This window comes from Heterocephalus glaber, unplaced genomic scaffold (assembly GCF_053883595.1).
Source record: "Heterocephalus glaber isolate CG9 unplaced genomic scaffold, H.glaber_assembly_v1.0 deba00001720, whole genome shotgun sequence".
In the NCBI taxonomy this organism is placed as follows: Eukaryota; Metazoa; Chordata; class Mammalia; order Rodentia; family Bathyergidae; genus Heterocephalus; species Heterocephalus glaber.
In genome coordinates, this window is record NW_028258433.1 from 8722738 (window position 1) to 8734888 (window position 12151).

Genomic DNA, 12151 nt, shown 5'->3' on the forward strand with positions numbered 1-12151 from the left:
ATCTGCAAATAATGACAATTTGACTTCTTCATTTCCTACCTTTATTCCTTTTATTTCTTTCTCTTGTCTAATTGCCGTGGCTAATGTTTCCAAAACTACATTGAACAAGAGTGGTGATAGTGGATATTCTTGTCTTGTTCCTGATTTTACTGTGAAGTATTTCAGTTTTTGACCATTTAGTATGATATTGGCTGTTGGTTTTTCATAGATGGCTTTTATCAGATTGAGGTAGAGACCGTCTATTCCAATTTTTTGTAGGGTTTTTATCATAAATGCATGTTGGATTTTGTCAAATGCTTTTTCTGCATCTATGGAGATAATCATATAGTTTTTGTCCTTGACTCTATTGATATAGTGTATTACATTGATTGATTTGGGTATGTTGAACCATCCCTGCATCACTGGGATGAATCCCACTTGATCAGGGTGTATGATCTGCTTGATGATCTGCATTCTATTTGCCAGTATCTTAGTAAGGATTTTTGCATCTATGTTCATTAGTGAGATTGGCCTATAATTCTGTTTTTCAGTTGGGTTTTTCTCTGCTTTGGGGATCAAGGTGATGCTTGCTTCCAGGAATGAATTTGGGAGTATTGCTTCCCTTTCAATTTCACTGAAGAATTTAAACAGTAGTGGCAGTAGTTCCTCTCTAAATGTCTTGTAGAATTCAGCAGTGAAGCCATCAGGAACTTGGCTTTTCTTAGTTGGTAAGTTTTTAATTACCTTTTCAATTTTATTGGTTGATATCGGGTCATTTAGAATTTTTAGGTCTTCTTCGTTCAATTTTGGCAATTCATACGTATCTAAGAATCTGTCCATTTTTTCTGTGTTTTCCATCTTATTGGCATATAGGTTCTCAAAGTAGGTATTGATGATTCTCTGGATTTCTGCTGGGTCTGTTGTAATTTCACCCTTTTCATTCCTAATTACATGGATTTGGACCTTTTCTTTCCTTTTTCTGATAAAGTTGGCTAAGGGTTTGTCAAGTTTGTTTATTCTTTCAAAGAACAAACTCTTGGCTTCATTAATTTTTAGTATCTTTCTCTTAGTCTCCATTGAATTGATTTCTCCTCTGATCTTTATAATTTCCTCCCTTGTATGAGCTTTGGGGTTGTCCTGCTCTTCTTTTTCTAGAAGCTTGAGGTTCAGCATCAGGTTGTTTAATTGGGCTCGTTCTGTTTTCCTAATATGCATATTCACTGCATTGAATTTCCCTTGTAAGACTGCTTTCATTGTGTCCCATAGATTCCAATACGTTGTATTGTCATTGTCATTTAATTGAAGGAACTGTGTGATTTCTTCTTTAATTTCCTGTGTGACCCATTGGTTATTCAGAAGTGTGTTGTTCAATTTCCATGTGTTTATGAAATTTCTGCAGTTTCTTTTGCTATTGATCTCCAATTTCATCGCACTATGGTCTAATATACAGGGGATAACTTTAATTCCTTTGCACTTACTTAAACATGTTCTATGTGTGAGTATGTGGTCTATTTTAGAGAATGACCCATGTGCAGCTGAGAAGCATGTGTATTCTGATTTTTGGGGGTGGAGCACTCTGTAAACATCTGTTAAGTTCATTTGTTCAAGAGTTCGATTGAGTTCTAGTATTTCATTACTTATTTTTTGTCTAGTTGATCTATTTGTGACAGTGGGGTGTTGAGGTCCCCCACTACAATTGTATTAGTGCATATATGACTTTTCATGTCCGTTAGTATTTGTTTTATATAGTTGGGTGCACTAGCGTTTGGTGCATAGATATTTATGATTGTCATCTCTTCCTCTTGGATTCTTCCCTTTACAAGGATATAGTGTCCTTCTTTGACTCTCTTAATCAGTGTTGGTTTGAAATCTACTTGATCTGCAAAGAGGATAGCTAGTCCTGCTTTTTTTTCAGGTTCTTGTCGCGTGCAGTATTGTTTTCCACCCTTTAACTTTCAGTCTATGAGTTTCTTTTTGAATTAAGTGTGTTTCTTGTATGCAGCATATTGTTGGGTTTTGCTTCTTCATCCATTCTGCCAGTCTATTTCTTTTGATTGGTGAATTGAGACCATTAACGTTGATGGTTATAACTGATGCATATTGAGTTATCATTGTCATGACATTTTCTTTTTGTTGGATTTTCCCCCTTTACATTTAATTTATTGTTGCACCTGATGGATTCATTCTGCTGTACTTCCTGGGGTTGTGATCCTCATTGTCTATACTTAGGATATTATCTAAAATTTTTTGGAGTGCTGGTTTGGTATTCATGAAGTTCCCAAGGTGCTCTTTGTCATGAAAGTATCTTATTTCTCCATCCATTTTGAAAGATAGTTTTGCAGGGTACATCAATCTGGTTTGGAGGCTGTTCTCCTTTAATAGTCAGAATACCTCACTCCAAGATCTTCTTGCCTTAAGGGTTTGCGTTGAGAAGTCTGCTGTGATTCTGATGGGCTTTCCTTAGTATGTGATTTGTTTCCTTTCTCTAACTGCTTGTGGAACTTTGTTCTTCTGTTGGGTTTCTGGAATCTTACCTAGTATATGCCTATGTGTAGATTTTTTTTTATCAAGGCTAGCTGGATTCCTATATGCCTCACTTATTTGTATGTCAAGTTATTTTTTCCTGCTTGGGACGTTTCCTGCTATTAGTTCTGTGAACAATTTTTTTTTGTCATCTGTATTCTCTCTTGTTTCTTCATTGACTCCAATCAGTCTTATGTTATTTTTCTTTGCATCATGCATCATGCAGCTGCTGGATTGATTTCTCATGCTCCCTTACAATTTTGAAGCAATTTTTCTTTTCCTAGTCACTAATTGCAATCTTATCTTCTGTATCTGAAATTCTGTCCTCACAGTGGCTCATTCTGCTGTGTAGACTTTCAGTGGAGTTTTCAATCTCCTGGAAATCTGTTTGTATCTGTGCTATGGATTCCATTTGTTTCCTATGTTGAGATTCCATCATATTCCTCAGCTCCTCTATTTTTGTAACTGTGTCCTCTCTAGATTTATTAATTATGTCTTGCACTATGGCCACAATCTCTGCTGTCATCCGAGAAATTATTTCTGATTTCATTTTTTCCAAATCCTCTTTTGTTGCCAGTTCAGGGAGTCCAGGTGGTTGCGTATCAGAGTGTTCAATCTCATTTCCCTTTGAGGTTGCTGTAGGTCATCCGGATGTCTGGTTTTGAGACTTCTTTATGTGTCTTTTTATTTTCACTGGTGTGGGGGGGTGCTATTGGTGCCCGCGTGGCTCTCCTCCTCTGGGTTGGGAGCAGGGGAACGACGGCCTGGAAGCCTGTTCCTCTGGGCTGGGAGTGGTGGAACAGCAGCCTGGAAGCCCCTTCCTCCTGGCTGGGAGTGGCCGAAAGGGGTCCCCAAAGCCCCTTCCTCTGTGCTGGGAGCAGTGAAACTACTTGTGAATTCTTTAAAAAGTAGTATGTCTACTCTATGCACACTGTAAATATGAAGAATCCTTAGATGGAGAAACTCCATTTTAGTCAAAACAGTGCATCAAGACTGATACAAAATCCCAGACAGTAGCATAAGTATAAACAGCAAACTCAGCAAATATCTCTAGGTATCTACTAGAGAATCAATTATTTATGTATTCAGCATAGAAAAAAATTGTAAATCATCCATTAACCTTTCTAGTCACCATAGTATCCACATGGCCTGAACCGTTGTTTTTTACTATAAAGATTGACAAATCACTCTAGAGTGAAAATCCTTATTAACATTTATACTAGGGACAGGATTAACATCCTCCAGAGAAGCTGTTAAAACAGGCTTTGATTGTATGTTTAGCGATCCTGTGTAGCCAGAATAGGAATATCCTGCCTAAATGAATTTTTCAGATAAACAAAGGTAACTGAATGCTTCAAGGGCAAAAGAACTTTACTTTTAACCTTAAAAATATCCTTCAATGGAGTTTTATATATAGATCACTTCTTTCTTAATGACTTTGGCTTTTCATTATCTACATAACTTTCTGTATTATGTTCAGTTTGATAAATAGTTTTAAACATTAGCTATATGCTATTATTTGCACTAAGTGTTACAAGAGTTGGGCCCTCAGGCTGACCTCAGGGAGGAACCAACAGCTGAATGAAGCAAATGGATTTCTCAGCAATCATCAGAAGGTAAGCAGAAATTCTGACGCCCTGACATGGAGAGAGAAGCTACTGAATTCAGGAAAGAAAAACGGGGAAATGATCTTCACCATTGAGAACCTATTATGTGCCAGCCATTTCATTCAGTACTTCACAGGCATTATATCTAAACACTCAGGGAATTCTGACATTAATACTAACTTCAGATACTAATTCTTCTTTTCTACAGACAAGGAAATAAATTGAGACCCAGACAGATCACAGAACAGCACATTTAGAGCTGGGATTCAAATATAAATTTGTGATGGCTCCACAGTCTGCAGCGTTTTCATCATATCAAGGCCTCAAAAAAGAGGTGGTGTCTACACTAAACCTTGAAGGGAGCAGACTTGGCATGTATGAAGAGAAGTACATTCTAGGCAGAGTGAAAGCATAAGGACACCTGTGCTACAGGAGGAGGCAGTGCTTTCAACCCAGCATCAAAGACCAGGACATTTGAATTTATTGTCCATCTTATGGACAGTAAGACTACAAGGATTAATCTTATCTTGATTTCATTTCCTACGTAAATTTGGTCAATAATATAAGTCCAAGCTCCCCTTTACTCACTGAAGCCCTAATTTTCAATTTCAAATTTTTCTACATATCACATTATTGTCTTCAATATTCACACCTAATTCTTCCTCTGAATTCTTTTATCAACCCCTCTATCAGTGGTGGTGAACCTATGGCATGTGTGCTGCTGTTGGGTGTTTGTAACACTTTAAGAATGCCAATCCTCATTTTTCGCTCCCTTGACTATGCCATAGTTCTTCAGAGCTACAGCCTAGACTATCTTTTTCTTTCCATCTTATATATCTTCCCTGATGCCATGCATTCATTCTCATAACTTCACTTACTACGTATATGCAAATAATTTCAAAATCTCTATCTCTAATCTTTAACATTTTCCCGAGATTCATATATCCAACTGCTCCTTGAACATTTCTGTTTGGATACCACACATTGAAAGATGAACTCCTACTCTAATCTTACAACATATACCAAAATAAAATTAACATAGATTAAATATTAAACATCAAATATTAGGCCATACACGTATTAAAATATGATGAATGTTATGAAATATTGAGATGAAGATGGTCTCTTTAACTATGACATCAGGAGCTATAAATAAAAGATAGCTCTGGCAACATAAAATAACTTCTATAATACTGACTTAAAACTGAAAGGCAAGTTAAAACTGAAAAATACATGTACATAATTTACTGATCACTTTTGTATCTCATAATAAGTACACACTTTCTACCAGCTGCAAAGCTGAGTTTACTTTAGATTTTACCATGCATAATTACAAAGTGAAATGCCTGGAATTTCCAGATAGCAAAGAAATAGAGGCTTACCTATTTGAATTCTAGGGATTATAGATGAAACTAGAAGGACAAGTGAAGAAAATATGCAAATGATCTCTTAATTAAAGAGACTATTTTACCTCTTTTTTCAAGGTTTTAAAAATTTTTTATTTTTATTAGTACGTGTTTGCCATACATAATGATTATATTCATCATGGGAAATTGGTACATGTACATAACATTGTTTTATCTCTTCATAAAAGTTAAATATTTTCCTTTTGACTATCCATATTTAGAAACTCAGTATCTTTTCTCCCATAATTCCAATATCTGTTCCTCTACCAAACAGACAAGCCTAGAAAAGTGAAAAAGATAATTTATAGTCAAAGGAAATCTATAAAATTTGGAAATAAAACAAAAAAGTTACCCGAGACATTTCAGCTAGGTATGTACGCCGTTCTTTGTTGGTCCTCTGGTAAACCTAGATAAAAGATAAAAAGTAAAGAATCAAATATTAAAAAAGATTTGCCATACCTGCAAGACAAATATTAAGTCGAAGTTCATTTATTCTATTTTTCTAAAATACTATAAGAAAGAGCTATGTAACATTTTATGAAAATTGTGCAATAGGTTTGCAGATCACACTAAAATAATGGCAGCTTGAAAGGAATTGTGTAGTATAGAATAAAAGCAAACCTTTGACTCTTGTTCCAGTCTAAGTGCGTAGTCTTTCACTTGACTTTCAAGACTCCTTTTTTCTTTTTCTAGTTGTTTAAGTAATGTATTTAAGGATTCCTGAAAATATAAAGAGTAAATTTTTATATGTACTCATGTTCCAAGCAACAATAATAAATGATCACCAAATTCACTAATTTTTAATGTAATATTCTGATTTCATAATTTTGTAATATTTACATTAAAAATAGTAATAATAATAAAATATTTGTTGAATTCTAACCCATGTACACTAAGCTTTCCATAGATTATTTCATACAATCCTTATTACAACTCTTCTGATGGCTAATATTTATTTCCATTTTACTCTCGAGAAAACTGAAACTTCCAGAGGTTACATAGCTGACCCATAGGTATGTAGCTAATCAATTGTCGAGCTGGAATTAGAATCTAGGTATAGTGATTCTAAATGCCACACATACTACCAATTATTAGTAAGAACAATTATAGCCTATATTCATTCTATTGCTACCATTTTAACAAAAGAGGTACATACAAAGACATAAAGACTGTCCTATTGCTAACTGTATACTAAGTCTACTTTTATATGCTAGAGAAAAAAACCACTTTAGAGAACAGGCATGCATAAAGAATGAAAAGTTTATAGCTCCTCTTTCATAAAAAGAGAGATTGCAGTGGATTATTTTACTCACTTCAATAACACTGTACATATACATTATTTATAAATTACTGGAAAATTCACAAATCAAATGTTTAATTTATATCTACCAAGCTGAGTTACACTAGTTTCCTAGTGATTTGTGAAATAAATATAAGGAAACTCTTTTTGTAAAAACTTCAGGTATTGATTGTGAAGAGGGTTGTCTGAATGGAGATCTCAGTTTCTAGAACTGCCCTGCTCTGTAATATTGTCACAATCCCCCTGGTTATCAACCTTCTGTGTTCTACCACTCTCTCTCCTTTGGCTTAATAAATAATCTCATTTTCTTGATTTCTCCTCTCCTCTTTTCTCTTCCCTTCTGTCCTCTCCAGATCCCTCCTGTCCCCTCCTTCACCTTCTTTCTGTTTTATCACTCTTCTTCTTCTTTCTTCCTTCTTCTTCTTTCTTCCTTTTCTTCTTCTCCTTCTCCTTTTCCTTCTCCTTCTTTCTCCTCCTTCTCCTCCTCCTTCTCTTCCTCCTCCTCCTCCTCCTCATTTCCCTCCCCCTGCTCCTGCTCTCGCTGTTCCTCCTCCTCTCTGCTCCCCCTTTCCCAAATGCCTCCCTCACAAACTCCAGAAATTTATTTTCTGGATGCCACTTTTTCTAAGAGCCTCCCATCCTATGTGTTTTAGCATTTCAGAGAGGATTTAGACATGAACATACTTTTCCACAAAAGTATGGAAAAGGTTTCAAAAATCTTATAATCCCTTTGCCTGGCCACCATGTCATTGGTGCAGAAATTTGTACAGACCTGATGACTGGGAGCAGAGAGGTCTGGGGAAGAGGAATGTAGATGGTCCTACAGAAGTAGGAACAAAGGATAAGAATTCTTGTGCATTTTATATTATACAGTAATTCTCACCAAAGAATATTCAGAACAGAAGAGGCATTAAATCAAGAAAACTGAAAACTTGTGCAGGAGATGTCATCTAGTTCTATCCTTGGTCACCCATATTTGGACCATGAGCTAACCATAGTGTCTGAGATGGGAACTTTGCATTGATTGATTTAACAACTGTGTTTCTTCCCATGCAGGCTGAGCTAATTCTGCTTCTGCTCAGTGTTTGACCTGCCAGCAAGAGACCCCAACATTGGGAAGGGTGATACAATCAAAGTATATTATAGGTATATATAAAATGATCATAAAGAAACCTATTACTTCAGACAATTAATGTGTGCTTATAATTTTTTGAGAGAGAGGGAGAAAGAGAGAGAGAGACAAGCATGAGCCCCTGAAAGGATACCATCCTTCAGAGGATCAACCATTCCACTTGGTGGCAAGTTGTTACATAAAATGCCTTCTGCCAATTCAATCTGATGTATATCCAGATACCGTTTCCTTCCCTTTCCTACCCACAGTGCCTCAGCCAGCCACATACTTTGGTAATCCACCAGTTCTGAGGGGAAAGGGATTATTTTTTACCCAAATATATCCTTTAGGCAAAAGACCAAACTTAATATCTTATTTCAGGAAGGATTGGCTGAACTGATTGATGTCAGAGACTGGTAGCCTATGTGGATTAATTAGTGGCTTACACACTGTGACTTGAATATATGATGGCTAGGTCCAAGGCTAAATCTTTGTAACAAAGGGAGTCCACACTACCACTAGAAGACAAGTCAAACCCATTCTACAGGAAAGCTAGATTCTCCATAGGTACACTTGTCTCCAAAGTCTATCCCACAATCACAGAACTGAACATTGGAACTTGCTACTGGAACTTCCTGTGGTGCAGTTGTAGTTTCAGGTAAATTCATCAGCTGATTTTGGTGCAATAGACCCAGGTGCCAATTTGCTCTAAGCCTTACTAGGTCTAGGTTGTTTGATCATCCCACACTTTTTAGTTTTTTCTTACAGTCTGGAAAAACAATTAGCAGGTTCTCCTGCTAGGAGACTTTCATAGGTGAGCACCTTTTGCAGAAGGTCCATATGGAGAAATAACTTTCCACCTCTCTGCTATTGCCCAACTCAAATCTACTACCTTGAATGACTTATGAAATTTGAGTCTCCTCTGCTTAGTCTTTTTTCTCTGCTAAACAGAATGGTAATTTATAAAGGTAAGTTAGTTTAGCTCTTGGTTCTGGATACTACAAGTTCAAGATCAAGCAGCTGCACTTGGCAAAGGCCTTGTGCTGCTGTCATAACATGGTGGAGAAACAGAAGGGCAAGTAGAGGGACACAGAAGAGTCACGTCATTGTTTACTTCATACCTGTGAGCAAGACATTAATCCAGTTCAACTACCTAATCACACCTTTAAGGCCACTTTCCAATACCACCATGGAAATCAAAATTCAACATGCATTTCACAGGGGACAAACCATATTAAACTCATAGTATTTGCCAACACTTCAGCATAGGTAAATATTTTCCAAATGATCAAATATATGGCTTTTAGAAAGGCATGTGATCTCATCATTAGACAAAAAAGAGAGAAGTCCAAGTAACTGTGTAAGACTATCCTAAGTGTCATATAATGCTATTAGAATTGTACCACTATGGAGTCGCATGGAACACATGCCAAATCAGCCCGCTGCAGACAGGCAGGTCTGTGCATGCCCTACCGAGGTCCTGAGTCCCGCGGAAGACACCGAATCACCCGGCTGCAGACAGGCAGCCACCTGATTCCACACTACAAAGACGCAGAGGACACCAGACCACCAGACCAAGGTACTGAGTCCCACTGTTCCTGGCCCAGAGGTAGGGGCTTCTGAGCCATCGTCCCACTGCTCCTGGTCCAGAGGAAGGGGCTTCCCGGTCACCATCCCTCCCGCTGCTCCCAGCCCAGAGGAAAGGGCTATTGGGCCACCTTCTGTCCTGCTGCTCCTGGCCCAGAGGAAGGGGCTTCTGAGCCACCATCAGACTGCTCCTGGTCCAGAGGAAGGGGTTTCCCAGCCACCATCCCTCCGGCTGCTCCCAGCCCACAGAAAAGGGCTTTTGGGTCACCATCCCTACCGCTGCTCCTGGCCCCTGTCCCACCTCACCCAGCTCAGAGGAGGTAATCCGTGCAGGTACTAACAGCCCCCCACCCCAGTTGAAAAGAGAAAACATGTCAATAAGCCTCAAAACCAGACTTCCAGATCACCTACAGCAACTCCAAAGGGAAATGAGATGGAACACTCTGATACTCAACCACCTTCACTCACTGAACTGGCAACAAAAGGGGATCTAGAAAAAATGAAATCAGAAATAATTTCTCAGATAACAGGAGAAATTGGGTCCCTAGTGCAAGACATGATTAATAAATCTAGAGAGGAGCTGAGGAACATGATGGAATCCCAACATAAGAAACAAATGGAATCCATAAAACAGATGCAAATAGATTTCCAGGACATGAAAAACTCCATTGAAAGTCTACACAGCAGAATGAGCCAATGTGAGGACAGAATTTCAGATATAGAACATAAGATTGCAATTAGTGACCAGGAAAAGAAAAATTGCTTCAAAATTATAAGGGAACATGAGAAATCAATCCAGCAGCTGCTAGATGATGCAAAAAAGAATAAGATAAGACTGATTGGGCTCAATGAAGAAATAGGAGAGAGTGGAGATGACATAAAAAATCTCTTCACAGAAATAATGGCAGAAAACTTCCCAAGCAGGGGAAAAGAGCTTGACATACAGATAAGTGAGGCAGATAGGACTCCAAATAGCCTTGATCAAAAAAAATCTACACATAGGCATATACTAGGTAAGATTCCAGAAACACAACAGAAGAACAAAGTTCTACAAGCAGTCAGAGAAAAGAAACAAATCACATACAAAGGAAAGCCCATCAGAATCACAGCAGACTTCTCAACACAAACCATCAAGACAAGAAGAGCTTGGAGCGACATATTCCAAGCCCTAAAAGAAAACAACCTCCAACCCAGATTGATGTACCCTGCAAAACTATCTTTCAAAATGGATGGAGAAATAAGATACTTTCATGACAAAGAGCACCTCAGAAACTTCGTGAATACCAAACCAGCATGCCAAGGAATTTTACACAGTAGCCTAGGAACAGACATTGAGAATCACAACCCCAGGAAGCAAAGCAGAATGAACCCATCTGGCATGACAAGAAATTAAATGGAAAGGGGGAGAACCCAACAAAAAGAAAAAGTCATGGCAATGACAAGTCAATACGTTTCAGTTATAACCATCAATGTTAATGGTCTCAATTCACCAATCAAAAGAAATAGACTGGCAGAATGGGTCAAGAAGCAAAATCCAACAATATGCTGCATACAAGAAACACACTTCATTCCAAAGGAAACTCATAGACTGAAAGTTAAAGGGTGGAAAACAATACTGCATGCGACAGGAACCTGAAAAAAGCAGGAGTAGCTATCCTCTTTGCAGATCAAGTAGATTTCAAACCAACACTGATTAAGAGAGACAAAGAAGGATGCTACACCCTTGTAAAGGGAACAATCCAAGAGGAAGAGATGACAATCATAAATATCTATGCACCAAACACTAGTGCACCCAACTATATAAAACAAATACTAACGGATATGAAAAGTCATATATGCACTAATACAATTGTAGTGGGGGACCTCAACACCCCACTGTCACAAATAGATAGATCAACTAGACTAAAAATAAGTAATGAAATACTGGAACTCAATCAAACTCTTGAACAAATGAACTTAACAGATGTTTCAGAGTCTTCCACCCCAAAAAATCAGAATACATATGCTTCACAGCTGCACATGGGTCATTCTCCAAAATAGACCACATACTCACACATAGAACATGTTTAAGTAAGTGCAAAGTAATCGAAGTTATCCCCTGTACATTATCAGACCATAGTGTGATGAGATTGGAGATCCAGAGCAAAAGAAACTCAAAAAATTTCATAAACACATGGAAATGGAACAACACACTTCTGAATAACCAATAGGTCACACAGGAAATTAAAGAAGAAATCAGACAGTTCCTTCAATTAAATGACAATGACAATACAACATATCAGAATCTATGGGACACAATGAAAGCTGTCTTATGAGGGAAATTCAATGCAGTGAATATGCATATTAGGAAAACAGAACGAGCCCAATTAAACAACCTGATGCTGAACCTCAAGCTTCTAGAAAAAGAAGATCAGGACAACCCCAAAGCTCATACAAGGGAGGAAATTATAAAGATCAGAGGAGAAATCAATGCAATGGAGACTAAGAGAATGATACAAAAAATCAATGAAGCCAAGAGTTGGTTCTTCGAAAGAATCAACAAAATTGACAAACCTTTAGCCAACCTTGTCAGAAAAAGGAAAGAAAAGGCCCAACTCCATGCAATTAGGAATGAAAAGGGTGAAATTACAACAGACCC

The 12151-nt window shown here is 37.7% G+C and overlaps 1 protein-coding gene across 2 annotated transcripts in view; it reads right to left on the bottom strand.

The window, feature by feature from the left end:
* Ccdc169 (coiled-coil domain containing 169) overlaps positions 1–12151 on the bottom strand; it is a 63381-nt gene that overhangs the window by 12648 nt on the left and 38582 nt on the right. The window contains exons 5-7 of one of the 2 annotated variants that reach the window (XM_021266487.2): positions 7588–7635; positions 6137–6235; positions 5868–5921 (exon numbers count right to left, since the gene is read on the bottom strand). In XM_021266487.2, coding sequence (XP_021122146.1) covers positions 5868–5921; positions 6137–6235; positions 7588–7635 — 201 coding nt within the window. The remainder of the gene's footprint in view (positions 1–5867; positions 5922–6136; positions 6236–7587; positions 7636–12151) is intronic. The other variant, XM_004854906.3, reaches the window with a different exon arrangement.